The sequence below is a fragment of the Sander lucioperca genome, chromosome 2 (assembly GCF_008315115.2).
Source record: "Sander lucioperca isolate FBNREF2018 chromosome 2, SLUC_FBN_1.2, whole genome shotgun sequence".
Lineage (NCBI taxonomy): Eukaryota > Metazoa > Chordata > Actinopteri > Perciformes > Percidae > Sander > Sander lucioperca.
Genome location: NC_050174.1, coordinates 6,722,753 through 6,740,112, shown reverse-complemented (window position 1 = coordinate 6,740,112; position 17,360 = coordinate 6,722,753). Strand labels below are relative to the sequence as shown.

The 17,360-nt window shown below is 38.5% G+C and overlaps 1 protein-coding gene across 7 annotated transcripts in view; it reads left to right on the top strand.

Moving 5' to 3' along the window:
* Positions 1-17,360, top strand: part of kcnip3b (Kv channel interacting protein 3b, calsenilin) — a 61,211-nt gene that overhangs the window by 30,348 nt on the left and 13,503 nt on the right. For 2 of the 7 annotated variants that reach the window (XM_031305289.2, XM_031305288.2), the window contains exon 1: positions 12,107-13,645. The exons of the other annotated variants lie outside the window; for them this stretch is intronic. In XM_031305289.2, the coding sequence (XP_031161149.1) occupies positions 13,540-13,645 (106 nt within the window). In that variant the 5' untranslated portion in view covers positions 12,107-13,539. Of the gene's footprint in view, positions 1-12,106; positions 13,646-17,360 lie in introns of those variants that run through there. 7 annotated transcript variants of the gene reach the window in all.

Genomic DNA, 17,360 nt, shown 5'->3' with positions numbered 1-17,360 from the left:
ACAGCTGCTTACGTTTTTGAAAGTTTAAACATTTTTTTACTCTCTGGAAACGCTACTGCAAGCTGCTCAGATCAAGTTTCTTTAGGCTGATGTGATGGTGATGCTGAGAGAAATGTTTTGGCTGCAGGTGCAGTCGTTGTTGGTCCGGGTTTGTTTTCGACAAATGGGATTTACTTAAGTAAAAGTACTTTACCACGCTCTGAAAATACTCCACTGCAAGTAAAAGTCCTGAAATTAAAATCTTACTTAAGTAAAAGTATGTAAGTATTATCAGCGAAAGTAAAATTACTTTCTTACTTTGCAGATAAATGGCCCCTGTCAGTGTTTTACTAATATATATGATTTTTTAGGATTAATATTACTGCTGCATTAATGTGCATGTTGCATTTTACTGCTAAAGATGTTTAACTCCTTTATATACTTTTCATCCAAAGCAACATATTCTTATCTTTGTCAAATAAACAGCCCTGTTTTGTAATCTCTAAAGTTGTCAAACAAATATAGTGGGGTAAAAAGTACATTATTTGCTTCTGAGATGTAGAAGTATGAAGTTGCATAAAATGGAAATACTCAAGAAAACAAGTACCTTGAATTTGTACTTGAGTACAGTAGTTGAGTAAATGTACTTAGTTACATTCCACTACTGAGTGTTAGTCCGATTACAAGGCTGTTCTCAGCAGCAAGTGTATACTGACACACATTAACACAATGTAATCAGTCTTTATCAAATTCAGATTATCATTCAGGTGCTTTTTTTGCTATTGGTTGCAAGATTATTGAAAGAGCTCTTTGTGTGAAGCAGGAGCACAGTGAGTAAAAAAACACCTGACAGACAGAAAAAGAAAATCAGGTCTGTGATGGGATCTATTTCATCTCAGTGGTGTCGAGGGAAGAGAGATTCAGTATTATCGGTGGGCAAGCCCTCACCTCGGTAATGGCCAGCAGCTAAAAATAGCAGCACAGAGGTGGAGATGTGGGGGAAGCTGTTACTGTGGTTTAGTTTACATGTGGAGAGCTGGCGACTGTGAGCCCAGTTTGATAGACACCTCGACATGAAGCACTACAGCTAAGGGTTTGTGGAGAAATGGGCAAAGAGGATGCTGATGTTAACAGAAAGAGAAGTGTGCAGGTCAGGTGTTGGGTGGGTGTTAGTTGGACCTGCTAGGCAACTAATCATTATTTTTATTATCAAAATTTAATTATGTGCAAAGCTGAGAACACAGAAGTCCTGGCTGACTTTTTCCTCAAAATCATTTGGTGGCATTTAATTCTTTTATTGGAAAGTGATGCTAGAGAGATTAGAGAGAGAAAGAGGGAGAATGACGTGCAAGAAAGTGAAGTCCATGGTCAAACTACTGGGAACGTAGTGGTTTATGACAGGCGCCTTAACCCCGGGCCATCAGGACACTTTCAATGTGGTTTTAGGGAGAAGAAGAAAGGATTTTTGAATTCCTCCTTGCAGTGAAATAGCATTTAGATCATCATTTAGAGATATAAATTAATATAAATTGACAAGTATAAGTACAAGTATAATTTAACAGTTGTTAAAATAATAATGTATTCAGAAATCTTTCCTGGGGGCTAGTCTTTAGGGAGATGAGGATGCATTGGGTCAATATGGACTCATGATCTCAGAATTTTTTAAGTCCTGGCTACAGCCCTGAAGTCATTTTTTATTTTTTATTTTTCCATAGGTTTAGTTAAGTTTGCATTCGTACTACTAGTACTTTGATCTATTTTGACTTTTCTTCTGGCTTGCAAACTAGTTTTCACAGCTCTCAGTTGCAGCATGTAGTGTTGAGGGGTTACAACTGACTCAAACTGGTGTAAAGTGTTTTCTTTATTCAGCATATAGCTAATTTAGTTACTGTAATATTGAATATATTAAAGATCAACATCACACCAATTTGTAATGCTTTTTGTGAGCTTTTACCAAATCATAATTTCTATTTTTCCTTTCACAATTTTTCTGCGGAGGCTACCCCCGGGCAACTGCAAAAGTACCACTGATTGAGAATCACTGGTTCCTTCTATAAAATTGTGCAAAATGCCCTTCACTATTTTTTTAAGCCCAAGGTGACATCTTCAAAGCCCAAAGATATCCAATATTATAAACGTGATATTAAACCAAAAAACACTCTTTATAGTTTGTTATTTTTGCTTCACAAATGACTTAAACAATAATTGATTATCAAAATAGTTGTTATAATAAATTGACTCATTGTTTCAGCACTAATTATTGAGTTCCCTTCTAACCCAGATTTGATAGTAAGAAATGTCACTCAGCACAAAGTTTAATCTCTGAATTAAAATCAGCTCCATTATCCGCCATATGGGGGGAAACTGAGAGACGAAGAGGAGCGATATTAATGACATAGAGATGAAAGTGTAATAAGAGTTGGGGAAGTGAGATTAGGTTTCTTCACTGAACTGTCAAATATTTTTTGCAGCTTCTTCCTCTCTTTGTATGACTTCTGAGAAAGTAAGATTAACTTGTCTCGGTGACCATGCAGCGCTAATGAAGGCTGAAACAAGAGGAGCGTTAACGGTGTGTTGTGGTTTGTCAGAGTGGGTCAAATGAAACGACAGTGACCGGAGCTTCAGGACCGGCCCAATATCATGCGATGCAGTTCACCTCCTCCTCCTCCTGAGGCCACAAGAGTAGAGGAGAGAAACAAGTGTAAGAGAAGAGAAGAGAAGAGGAGGAGGAGGGAGTGAACATCACCTGTAAGCAAACTGGGACACCAGTTTAAAAAGGAGCTGTGTTATCTAAAGGGAAACAGGCAACATCAGACCAAGTAGACATCCTCTGGGAGAGTACTTACTTAAGTTTTTTTTGAAAAAAACTGACTGAACATAGAGGGTCTTTCTTCTTTTGGGGTGTTTTGGCAGGTTTTTATCTTGTGAAACCGCCATATTTTTCCTGTTTATTTGTTTTTTACACCCTTTGGTGCTGGTGGTTCAGGTGGTCAAAGGTTAAGAGGATGAATGCATGCAAGGCAGAGTGTGAAAAGGAGATCACCAAGCTGCTGTGCTGCTTCTTTGGCTTCATCACTGGGACGCTAGTTCAAGGTATTTTTGCTCTTCTATTCTGTTGCTGCTTCTTAAAACAAAAGGTAAATAGTTGTCATTGATAGAACTGTGTTAAAATAACAAGAACAGGGTTCATTTACTGGTATAGGTTGTATGCGGTTTCAAGAAAATCTGTATGTTTTCATTACTACTATCTGTGACAAAGTGCTCAGTCATTGAATGTTGAATCAGTGGTAGGAATACAGTAAGTATATTTACTCAAGTACTGTCCTTAAGTCCAGTTTTGAGGTAATGAACTTTACTTCAGTATTATGCTACTTTATACTTCTACTCCACTACATTTCAGAGGGACATGTGTTTTTTACTCCACGACATTTATCTGACAGCTAGAGTTACTAGCTACTTTTCAAATTAATATTATACATTATAAAACACATGTTAACCTTGTAAAATACAATACTAAACTCCTTACAAAAAAGTAGTGTCTTGTTGGGGCTCTTTGTCACGTTTTACATGTCTATGAGTTGTTTGCAGTTACACCAAAGAAACAGAAATTAGATTTTCTTTCTACCTTGTTAATCATCTCACAAACCCTCTGATTTATCTTGAGCAACTTTGGAGGGGCCCCGACCCCTAGTTCGGGAACCACTGGACTAAACTACCAAACTGTACAAAGTAGTTAGTTGCACCTCAACCAGCTACAACCGTAAAATGCTGCTCACATTGATGCATTAATATAAACAATCTACTTATGTCATATATGATAATGTATCAGTCACAGGGGCAAAATACTTTTACTTTTGATACTTTAAAGGTTCTGTACTTGACATTCAGAACATTAATGTACCAGCAAACAAATATTTGCTACTGTATGTAAAGACATAGTGGAGTAATGACATCCTGAGCAGAGAATGAAGTCACACTCCGTCTGTGTGTGTTGTAATCTGAGCTTCTCTGTTCTTTGTTTTGATAGCTGCTCCGGCCGCACGTGCATGTTGGTGCCACAATGCATTGGTATTTTATGAATTGGGGAACAGTCTGTGAGAGCCGTGTGGATGCAATCCCAGACCATTTTTAAGTATCCCAGACCACCTATTCAGTATTTCGAGGACGCGTTTCCACTTCCACCCACTGTGCAAAAGTGAAGCCAAAATATCATTGATATGGGTGCTATGGGTTCGAAACCAGAGTCTGCTCAGTAGTGATCGGGAGGTGGAGCAGCGGGTTCGAAGTCCCAGTAATACACCCGCTTGACCAATCGCGAGTCAACCACAGCTGTGAATCATGACTTTTATACCCTTTTTTTATAGCATCAGATAAAAACCCAACCGTATTAGAAAAATTAACACTTGAACAAACATCAGCGTGATAAGAACTACCTCAAATGACTGAAACCATCTTAGGGGAACATTTATTTGACGTGTACTTCGGTTTTTTAACCCCTGAGGGGGTGGCATTTATGACCTACACTACAGCCAGCCACCAGGGGGCGATCAAGATGTTTTGGCTTCACTTGTACTTTCAGCTGAGTCTTATGTACTTTTTACTTGAGTACACTATTAAGTGGAGGACTTTTACTCGTTTTACTTACCTATAAAGAGTTTTTAATTATTGTATCTTAAGGAAACGGTGTACCTTGACTTTCTTGGGATTCATATTCAAAGGTGCTTTCTCTTCTTTTTTTTCAAATCAAATTTATTTTGTATTTAGTCTGTCCTTCTCGAGTTAGTCTACATGTCCTTCCGTTCATCATTGATTAGATGTAAGTCTATCCTCTGTCCTTCTGCGTCCTTCCATCCAAACGAACACATCGCGTCATCAAGCCACCGTCGGCTGAATCAGCACTTAGCATCTTACCTCTCATCCCTGCTGTTTCCTCTTCATCCTCACTCATTCCTCTCTTCACTTTCTTTTTTTCAATGATCATCAGTCCCATTCTGTCTGTTATCCCCTGATGTTTCCTCTGTCCTAGATTCTCGTAAAGTTTGTGCAGACAGGTGAGGACACCTTGGGGTGCAGTGTTACAAGGTTATCGGGTACAAGTCCTCTTTGGAGACTTGATGATAAATGTTCTCTGCTAAGGAAAAACTTTCCTCTCCTCTCGATATTTTCCAGTTTGAATCTCCACAAAGGAGTCCTGCTCAGGTAGGGGTTCAGGTCTCCAATGATCCATTACCTAAACCTAATTCTGCCTTCGTCATAGGGTGGATGGAGAAAAAGAGATATTTGGGTGTTGGATAAAGAGAAATGAGAGGAATAAAGCAACAGGCCAAAGGCAGGAAGAGGAGAAAAAATAAGCTTTGATTAAGAGGCCCCTGTTTGGCTTTGAACCTACGAGGCTGAGGTGGGAGATTATCTCATATGAAAGACTGGGTTTGGTTTTAATTGGAACATATCAACCAGTTGAAGGGCAGAGATAGCAGGAGTGGGAAAAGCCTGAAAGCCATATTTTCCCCCTGATGATCAATGTTAGATTTATGCTCTCTTGTACTGTAGAAAGTTTAGCAAAGAGGCCATACAGCAAATTTAAATGTCTATGGTGTTGTAACTGAGTTTGGAGAGTGCAAAGAAAAGTTGTCATCTTCAGTCCCTGGAGCAGGTTGTTAGGGAAGATCTGAGCATTAACAAGTCATGGAGGGTATAATCAACTATCTAGTGTATTTAGACTCCGGCAGGCTCACTGTTTGATCAGCTTGTTCTGTATGTGCATTACATTAGGAAATACATGCACTCACCATGCAGATATTCACTTGTGTGCATAATTACATGACATGGATTTACAGAGAATAACAGGCAAGATTATGCTGCAATACTTTCATATTATATTTCTTTGTGGCTTCTTGTTATATCCATGTATTGGTTGTTCCCGATTAATAATTTCCCTGTGAAGCGCAGAAACTGATGATGTGACAAACACACTGCTGAGTTAGCTCATATACAATCTTGGAATAGTCCACATAATTTGATCCATTCTATCATGTTTCATTTTCTTCTTTTTCCTCTCTGATTGTGTTATTTGATGGACGTGAGCTACTGTTCTGCTTTGCTGTGTTGTATGGTGTCCAGCGTCCTCTAGTGGACAGAGGGGATATTACACTGCTGCTGGGGAACAGGAGTATTGAGCATTGGAGGGCTGCAACTAACAATTATTTTAAAAATATCAGTAAATTGCAAAAAATGTTGTTTACAAGTGCCTTGAGTCCAATGTAGTCTCTTTGAAGTCTTATTTTGTCCAACCATTATTCCAATACCCAAAGATATTCTGTTTACTATCATAGAAGACATTTGACTATCTATCTTTTGCCAATTTTCTCTCAAACGACTAATCGTTGCAGCTCTAGTGTACTTCATGCAGGGCTTCATCATGGATTTACATTTTTATCTCATCAGGAAAACAGTCAAATTGTTGAGAAAGATAAAAACACATCAAAGTTAAAACATCTAATATTGGTCTGGGTTGTTGAGACTATTGTTTATTGTGTGTGAATTAAACATTTTTGTGTCGATATGATGGAAAAGTGCACAGTGACAATGAGTTTAAGTCTGTACATCTCAAGTGTGGGAATCCATACAAATAACTGAACCTGACATGCCTCGAGTGACTCATCAAAATACTTGTTTCGATGCTGTGAGTAATATCTTGACTCACTTCCGGATATAAATTAAGCAGATTGCCTATAATACGCTAGCCAGTCTCTGGGTAATGCTGATCTAAGTTATAACTGCTAAAAGCATTCTTGCAAAAAAACTAGATTTACAATAAGTCTAGCTGTCAAATTAGTACATTATCTCTCATACCAGGAAACAAAAAAGTATCATCAGTGAAAGGTCAACATTAAGTCCCCATAGTAAGTACAACACAGTTATTAATCTAATAAACATAAATAGCCTGCAAGAGTAAAAGTAAAAAGAGTAAAACACATAACAGTTAGCCTGCCCAACAGTAATTTACCAATTACTTAGAATGTAGTCTCGCATTGCCAGACCTTTCTCCACAGTGCTGTGGAGTTACAGTAGGTCTGCACACCACACATACATTCTAGGATGGGAGAAAAGTTTTGTCTTTTCTTTAAACCAATCACTTTATTATTCTTGAACGCAGCAAATAATCAACTGCTGGTGGTAGAATATTCCCTTATTTATTTGTAGTTTTTGCCCTTTTTTCAGTTTTCAAGTGTATATAACGACATATACATGAGACAATACAGTTTTGAAAACTGTCAGATTTTGCTGTACATTTTTATACAGTGGCATCTATCCAAAATAACTACGTCTCAGGGTGTATTAGGTAATCATGGGCAATTTTACAAATCACTGAGTAGAACTGATTTTTATTATATTTTTGCACCAGTATGATGGTATACCTTTATTTGTCAGGTAGGCTACTTGATGAATTTGAATAACCCCAAAACACACTCCTATTTTATCCATCAACTCTTTCTTACAGAAGCAGTTTGACTTTTTTTTTAGTGCCGAGAGCTAGATAAGAAGATTGATATCACTCTCACTAAAAAAAGATGTCTACTAAATATAAGACTACAGCCAGTTAGCTTAGCACAAAGACTAGACACAGGGGGAAAAAGCTAGCCTGGCTCTGTCTGAAGCTAACTAAACATGCGATGATATCTTGTTTGTTTAAGCCCTACAAGAAACATAAAAACGACACATGGTATAATGTGCCAGACTATTTCTTGGCCGGGAGTAGTAACTTCCTGAAGAATGTAAACATAACTTTCTTTGTTTAAAAGAAAACTCACACAATTCCTTTAATAGATTTTAATACTGTAACATAAAAACTTATCGCCCACCCATACTGCACTTGTGATTGTCTGCAGTGAGATAATGGAGGCTTGCTTGTAATAATTTGTATAATTTATAGGCTACATAATTTGTATAGAGAGAGTGTGGCAGGAGTTCTTCTATGTGGAGCACGATGAAACAAGAGGAAGGGAGTGAGACAGACGGGGTTAAAAAAAAAAAAAAAAAGTGGAGGTGTGTGATGTGAAAGGTCAGAAGCTCTGCAGTGATGTTTGATCCCAACCACTTTCATCTCTCTCTTCTCACTGTGAAGTGGTGTTACAAACTCAAAAAGATTTTCAAATGTGGCCTCTGACAAAGGCACCCAAACACACACACACACACACACACACACACACACACACACACACACACCTCTCTTACCTGTCACCTCTTCTACAGTGCCAGGCAGTTGCCTTTGTTGGCACATGAGAGTCAGACTTTCAAGCTTTGCTCTGAGAGGAGATTCTTAGAGCCAGAGTTCAAACTTAGCTGCTCAGAAATTTGAAGCACTCTGTTAGCATTGATCTTACAACTGAGCATTTATGACTATTCAAGCCTTTTAAAGCCTTTTAAAGTCTGGATCTTGTCTTGTTAGGCTTTGGTCCAATCCAGGTAACTCCGGTATTCAAAGTATTTTAGAGCAGCCTGTTAGCCAGTGTTAGCCTCGTTGTTAAGGTAGTTCAGCTGCATTATGGGAGCTATGATGGCCGCTCTTTCTGTGGAGGCCAGGAGGCGACTCTCTCGTCCCAGCTGCCTCTCTCACTGCGGCCACAGTGCAGCCAGGTACCATCGCTCAGGTAGGCACTCGTATAGTTTCACCTTCTGCATTATAATCTTTTTCTTCATTCACTCATTTCTCTACTCATTCACTCCATCAATCTCTCACTTTCTCTCTTATTTTTTTCACTCTTACTTGTTCTTTTCAAAGCGGTAATCCACAGGAGTCTTGTTTTCTTGGCGTTCGGTAGTGCCTTTGGTGATAAGTGAGCAGTGTTGTGGTGTGTTTGCACTTAACATCCCACAAATCACTTTATAGTCAAACAGTGTGTTCAGGTCTATAAAATCCTTTTCTCTGCAGTAGAAATTACAAAGATAGTTTCTGAGGTTTGTATTTTTTCAGTGTTTATTACAACATAACATTAAAGGCATTGCTTTTTATATTAGATTTTTACCGTAAGAGTAGTACACCATAACTAACTACATTTACTGTAGTTAAGTGCAATGTTGAGGTACTTTTGAGGTTGGTTGAGATTAAGACCATGAACTCATTATAAAAAATGTTCACTGAGGTAATAAATTAAGTGAGAAGTAGGGTAATTTTCTTATTGACTTCTATGCAATCGACTTCTTTATGGAGCCAGAGGAGTGCTGGAAAATAGAAAGAATGCAGGTTTAAGGCACTTGCATTGGCTTCACTTTTCAGCCCTGAAAGTTGTAGAACATAACAAATAGATGAATAAATAGATCTCCCAAACTACCTAATCCTTAATCTACTGGAGTCATAAAATGCTTTCACATTTCCATGGTGAAATTGCTGCTGCGGGAGTAATTTCTCATGATTTTTTTTTAATGCCTCTACACTATTTTAAGTGTCATTTCTGCATCTCTTATTCTCTGACTGTGATGCAGAGGTGATCTTGCTGATGTGTCTGACTGAGAGGAAACAGTCTGGATACTCTCCCTCTTTACTGACTGTTGTGTCAGCAGGCCGCGCCAAGCCTACCTTTTAAAAACCTGTTAGTGTCCCAATGGCCTGTCTTGAGAAATGATCCCGCACACATACACAGGAGTCCATAAACTTACTACACCAGCATCGATATACAAGAAAACACACTTCAATGCACATAAATAGACCCAAAAACTCCATCAAAGCATCCCATAATGCCAAGATACCAACATACAGTGTGTTGTTTTGTGTTGTGTGTGTTTTTAGTGTGTGGATGCCTGTCACCTGATCCACTCTCCTTTATAAAGTGGTGACAGAAATGTAAATTTGGCCTTTATCCACTGTAAAGATAGACACCACAGACTCTCACCTACTGTTAGAGACTGAAAATAGATTTTATTATTGATGGTTGATTTAGATTTTTCTGGTAAAGTGTAAGAAGCAGAGAAAGAAGAGGAGGTCGAGCTCCACCACCACCGCCTCACCACAAAGATATCGATCTCTCTTACTCTGGCCTCCCATTTGTGTCTCCTATCTCCAACCAAGTCAATGCATTAACACACACACACACACACACACACACACACACACACACACACACACACACACACACACACACACACACACACACACACATACATACATACACCTCCGTTCCCATCTTATCTCGAGATGCATTAGCAAGTGCAAAGTCATCAATTATCCTCTTCTGACCTGCTAAACACACAGTCACACAACCACATGTACACACTCATGCTCACACATTCTGATCATATTTTCCATGTTATCTACAGTATGACAAACTGTTGCCCATATGCCAGGAATCATTAAGATTTTGAGACATTAATATTTTAATAATACATTATAATATTTGGGGTTCTTCTTCGCAGAGAAAAAGTAAGTAAGTGTTGAGGAGTTCAAGTGTGGAGAAGTGTCCCTGCTATTTCATCTGATCATTGTGTGCTAGTGTGTATGTGCGCATACACACGCTACACATATTTAGGTAATTTAAATTCAGCCTGGAATCTGAGTGCATAGTCAGAAGGAGATAGGTAATTGGCTTATTAATATCATAGAGGGATTACTGAGTACAGATCAAGCTAAGGACAGAACATCTGTATGAAGCGACTGCTAACATTCCTTGTTGGAAAGTCAATCAAATTACTACAAAGAGATGCAAAAACAACTACAAAGATGCACATCAATAGCAAGATGAGACGAATAGCAAACTAACTAAACCAAAAAGGCAAACGACAAAAAAAGAGATGCAAAAATAACCACCAAGAGATGCAAAGCAACCACAAAGAGACACAAAACAACCACAAAGAGACGCAAAACAACCACAAAGAGACACAAAACAACCACAAAGAGAGGCAAAACAACCACAAAGAGACACAAAACAACCACAAAGAGATGCAAAACAACCACAAAGAGACACAAAACAACCACAAAGAGAGGCAAAACAACCACAGAGAGACGCTAAACAACCACAAAGAGACACAAACGACCACAGAGACACAAAACAACCACAAAGAGACACAAAACAACCACAAAGAGACGCAAACGACCACAAAGAGACACAAAACAACCACAGAGAGATGCAGAACGACCACAAAGAGACACAAAACAACCACAGAGACGCTAAACAACCACAGAGAGACGCTAAACGACCACAAAGAGACACAAACGACCACAAAGAGACACAAACGACCACAAAGAGACACAAAACAACCACAGAGACGCTAAACAACCACAGAGAAATGCAGAACGACCACAAAGAGACACAAACGACCACAAAGAGACACAAAACAACCACAGAGAGACACAAAACAACCACAGAGAGACGCTAAACGACCACAAAGAGACACAAACGACCACAGAGAGACACAAAACAACCACAAAGAGACACAAAACAACCACAGAGAGACACAAACGACCACAAAGAGACACAAAACAACCACAGAGAGATGCTAAACGACTACAAAGAGATGCAAAAAAACGACCAGAGACGTAAAACAACGCAAAACAACCACAAAGAGATGCAGAGACCACCGAGATATGCACAATGACACTCACACAAAGAAATGCAAAACCGTGTCTTTTAATCTGGGAGCCTTGCTCCTATGGGGTGGGGGCCTTATACCTGTCTGATCAGGTTGTCTCATAATCCCAATGGCTGTAGGATTTGGAGATACAAAGCAGCTGATTGATTATTTCATATTAGAATATTTAAAGTTGTTTTTTTGTCATTCATTTCATCCCAGTTCCTTTTTGCTAAGAACCAGTGCTTTAAATGTGAGTCTTAACAACTTTGTACTTATTTTACAAATATGTCCCCTGTCTTTAAAGCTGTGCCGCAGTCAAGCCCCCCATTCAAACATTTCTTAACCCACCCCTGAAAGAGGTGGATGTGGTGGAGAAAGGAGGGACACTTTGGAGCAGGAAAGAGGGAGTCGAGCAGAGGGGGAGAGAAAGTCTGCGGTTGGCCAAAGTTATGGAATGACAGAGGGGATAGAGGGAGGAGGAGGAGGAGGCGGAAAGCTCTGGGGCGCAAAGGCGAATCAGATGGACAGACTGAGAAAAAGGAGGAGTGTGGTGGAATAAGGAGAGACCACAGGAAGGACAGGATGGATGGAGGATTTAGGGTGGACAGGGCCTTTTAGTTTTAAACCTCAGCTGGTGTGAGCGCTGACTAAGTGAGTCGAGGGAGGAAAAGTGGCAACCAGAAGCAGCAACAGATAAATTCAGATAGCTGCAGAGAGATGGGAGTGATGGAAAAGTATGTGTGGAGGAGGTAGACACCAGGGGAGGAGGTTTCATTCCCCATAGCTCCTCTCAGTTTCTCAGGATTTCCCTCTCTGGACACTGCTACTGCTGCTGCTTGAAGTGCCTTCACTCAAGGGCCATACTCTTCCATATCTGGACCTGGATTTGGACAAACAGTGAAGTGGACCGAATCAGATGGGATAGCAAACCTAAATTTAACTATTTACGGTTAAATTAAGTCAGCACTGAAAGGTGTTTGGTGGACCAAAGGATTACTGACAGAAAAAGTGGATATTTGGCTACATAAGTAATGCCTTATCAATTATTTTTAATTATTTGGGCAGTGCAGCCTTGTTCTACTCAGTTTTTACTTTGCATGAAATTCTATTGTATCTTGACTGAGATCTTGACTGGTCTGTTTTGAAAACAATATCTCATCCTATATTGTGAGCAGATGCTGCAAAGGTTAGAATGTCAGATTGTCCTCGGCTTGCAGATAAAGAGTATTTACAGTATGTCCTTGTATTTTTGTTGATCGTGTGGTCGGTGCATAAATGGGGTAATTATAGTTACTGTTATTTTGCCGTTTTAGGGCACGTAAGATGAGAAGACTTTGGTATTTCATGTTCTGTATGTCAATAAGTCGTTTGTGTTTACCTGGACTTTCTCCCACCTAATGGGAGCAAAATCATGTAAATAGACATTGAATTCTTAGTTTTTTCCAAAAGACATTTTCATCTAAAACCAAGATGTGTTTCATGAGTGTAAACTATGAGGTGAGGACTGATAATAGCTGTTTGGATTAAGAGGGTGCGCAGTAACTTGTGTCTTTGCCATTCTGAGCTCCTGAGAGTGTGTGCTGGAGGAAAGTCTGGAAAGTGACTCTAAACGTCTCCTTTAATGCACCGTAATAAATGGCTTGTGACGCAACCCCCATTTTCCCTCATGAGTCTAGAGAGGGAGGTTTTCCATATATGTCGGCTTCCACATATTTTCCACTTCAGCATCAGTGTTGACATTATAGAGCAGCCTTCGTCCAGCCCGCTGGCCTTGTTCTCATGCTGCCTCCTGGGCCTGGAAACAAACCCATGCAGTCACCCAACAACCAGATTTGATTCCTGTCACTTCTTGGCTCACCTCTGTTGAAAACACTTGTTGTTGACTTGCCCAGCCCAGCGTTACTTGTATCGGCCCAGGCTTCATTTCATCTCTACCCAGGGCCAGGCCTTCTCGTGCAGGCTTGGCCCTGAGTGGGCTCCCCCTGTCCTGAAATCATGGGGATCCAGGGCATGGAGCTGTTTGCCATCGGCGTGGTCATCATCCTTTTCATGGCAGTTCTCAAGCAGTTTGGCATCTTGGAGCCCATGTCCTCATTTGAAGGTAAGGGCCCACCTGAGGCCCCTCTACTGGCTGTACTTATGATGACTCACCACTTTAACCCCCTACATTTACTGTATAAGCACTATACATATTTGAAAAATGCTTTATAATACGCTATAATGTACGCAGATATAAAAAAGTTTTTAAATGTTTATTAATATTGTTAATAATTAAGTCTGCAATGAAGATTTTATATTATGACAACTTAGTTTTACTATGTTATCACTCATTATCTTTTTATACACCAGCCTCCACACGATGAGTTATAGTTTTTAACAAATACATTAATAAACACTTTTATCTGCTTACAACTTCATTATAGTATGTTATAAACCATTTGTTAAATGTGTATATACGGCTTATGAATGGTAAGTAGAGGTAAAGTTATGACCTTCAAGTTTTATAATAAACTCTATATGTTATAGAAACATTTTGGTAAAAAAAAAAAAATGGTGATAAACTAAATTATGAAGTATCCCTTCTACTCTTTAAGATAAATAAACTGCTTAAAAACACAATCAATTATCTGAAAAAAACATGGTCACAAAGCTTAAAAAACCAAATTGCAAGCCCTGACCCTTGTCAGCTTTCTACTATGTAATAAAGTAAAAATAAACATTACTAAAATTAAGTAGAGAAACATCAGATGTTGCTCTTTGAACAATGCCGTTCCCTTTGATTAGAGTTTTTGACTGAAGGCCAGCCAGTCAGAGTGCCCTGCAGTCAGTGTGCCAAGACATATACAGCAGGAAGGCTCCAGTCGGCACATTAGTGCTTCTCATATGACTCTGCATCATAAGTAATAAATTCAACAAAAAACACCAGTAATGTCCTTTCATAATTTAGCACTACTCTCAATCCCCCCCTCACCCCTCCCCCCCATTCTGTGGCCGGGCCTACACCCTGGTTTAGCATTACTTCACATCAATTATACATGCAGTATCGAACAGGCTTTCTCTGAGGCCGCCTAAATATGGAGCCAGGACCCTGAAGGACACTGGCCATCCCTCAGTAACCTCCGAAATTCTCATAATGCGTCTTCAATCCTGATTCTTGCCTCTTCATTACTTCATCATCCCCCATTGGGACTAATTTACCGACTGCAGTGTCATTATCTCATCTACATATATATATATATATATAGACTGTGATAGATTCTTTAGCCTAAGTATATTAAAATGTTTGTACATTTTTAGTAAAGATTCAGTGAAAGGGATTTAGAATTACCTTGCACCTTTGTCGAGAGAAACAACATTTTATACTTTACTAATGTAGAGAGTTAAAACTGACCTGGGTTAGAAATACTGTGAACATTCAACAGTTTTTAGAGTTTGATTTGATGAAATTTTACTCTTTCTGAGATCTTGGCTAGCACCAATATATCCCCTTTAATCTACAAATTAAATTAGAGGTCTAATATTGCTTTAAAATGCCATGTGTTGAAGAAGTGATTGTCAGACTTCTTCTTTCTTATTCTTCTGAGTCAGTTAAAACACTTTGGTGGTTGGGGGGGGCATCCTACTGGTCTAGTGGTCTAAGATGCGTACCATGTGGGCCAACTTTCATCATCATACATGGCATAATAACATAAAAACAATAAAAACAGACAATTAAAGACAATAAAAGTACTTTATACTGTTGTCTGATGAAGGCAAAGCGGATTTTTTGATACTGCGTACCCAGATACCCAGAGGTCCTTAATCAATCAGCATCATCATCGTAGCTTATTTGATGCATTATTTATATCATCAGCACTCAAGAAAAGATGCTTTGATGTTGAAAATACACACATTGACAGTCCGCGTGCGTGTGTGTGTGTGTGTGTGTGTCCACATGTGTGTACGTGTTTAAAATCCAGTTCAATGATCTGATTGAAAACAAACCCGCCGGCCTTTGATTGTTGTTCCAGTCCAGTCTGCTCTGATGACGATTTTGGATTCAGTCCAACTTGGTCCTATTTTGGGAAGACATCTGATGCCCAAGGTAGCCTTGTCTTTAGAGATGTACTTTGAGGTTCTCTGATACCAATATCTGGTATTTTTACTCCACATTTCACTCAGGTGCAGTGCAGGATATTTTAGTGGTGAGTAAAATCAATATACTGTAAAGAGATGAAGAGGAAATTAATAGTTTCATTAGTTTTTTTGTGACCTGTTTGCTTATTTCCATGTTTGTCGGAAAGATCTTTTAATCAATGGTGGAATGTAACTAAGTACATTAAGTATATTTACTCAAGTAATGTACAATTTTGATGTACTTTACTTGAGAATTTACATGTTATGCTACTTTATACTTCTAATCTGCTATATTTTGGAGACAAATATTAATACTCTTAACTGCACATTTGTTTTAAAGCTTTAGTTACAAGTTCCTTTGCAGATTCAGATTATGAATGTAAAATATAAGTCAACTAATAAAACATGATCTCTTATTAAAGGTTAACCCAGCAGTATAAAAAGTAATTAAAATGATGTCCACTCTTAGCTGCAACATTGAAGTGATGGACATATTAATGCATCACTAACTATAATCCACAATCACAGCAATGTGCTGAAGGAGCCCTGGGTTTTGGCTCCCGGGCCACTTAGAGTCCACTACAAGTCAATATTCTTCTAAAATACGCTGAATCAGTGAAAGAACAGTGCTTTGCAAATATAACATCATCCTCAGGTGGTCTCTATAAATGAAAATGAACATGATTGTAAGTAGTTAAATCTGTCTGTCTGTCTGTGTCTGTGTGTGTGTGTGTGTGTGTGTGTGTGTGTGTGTGTGTGTGTGTGTGTGTGTGTGTGTGTGTGTGTGTGTGTGTGTGTGTGTGTGTCTGTCTGTCTATAATGTGTCAACATTGAATATGAAGGTAATTCTGTCTCCCATAGGACACCATATGCACGGAGCAGAATACCTAAATTGTGATTAAAGAGAAAGAAACATTTCTCTACGATCAGGATGAAGTCACCTTTTTTTATTTATTTTATTAACTTTATTTCAAAAAGGTTGTTTACAAAAGTTCAGTTTTGTAAATTCAGTCTTAATCTCAACCAACCTCAAAAGTACCTCAACATCGCACTTAACTACAGTAAATGTACTCTTGTTCTGTTTTACTACTAATAATTATCAACAGGCATGAATTTCGAGACAAATAGGTTTGTAGGGTATACATTATGTAATATTTTCAAATGTAATTCCCTAACTTTGTTTGTGATACAATATCTAAAGGGAACAAGCCACGCCCTATGCCAGTTAATATCAGTAAAATGAGAATTCCAGAAGAATTTCCCACGAGGTGTTATTTTCTTTAAATTTAGAAAGCATTTTCTAATGTGCTTATTAGTACAAGTGCTGCTCATAATATTCATACCGTTTATATAAAGAGTAAAATTAAAACCAGTAACTTCATTTTGTTTTTTATAACTTTTCATTAATTCTAATATGCCATTAGGTATAGATTTGAAAACTGAATTATATTCTTTGAACGTTATTGGGAATGCTTTCTCTCTGAGAAAAGATTCATAATTAAGTAATTGACCATTACAATCAAAAAGATCTTTTACGAAGATAATATCTCTATTGATCCATTTTTGCAAATAGAGTGACTTGTTCCCCCTAGTGATGCATTCATTATTCCATAAGATAGACTTGTGTAGAGAAAAGTTGTGAGAATGACACAGCTTCCAGGCCAAAAGAGCTTGTTGATAAAATTGTTTTAAAAAAATAA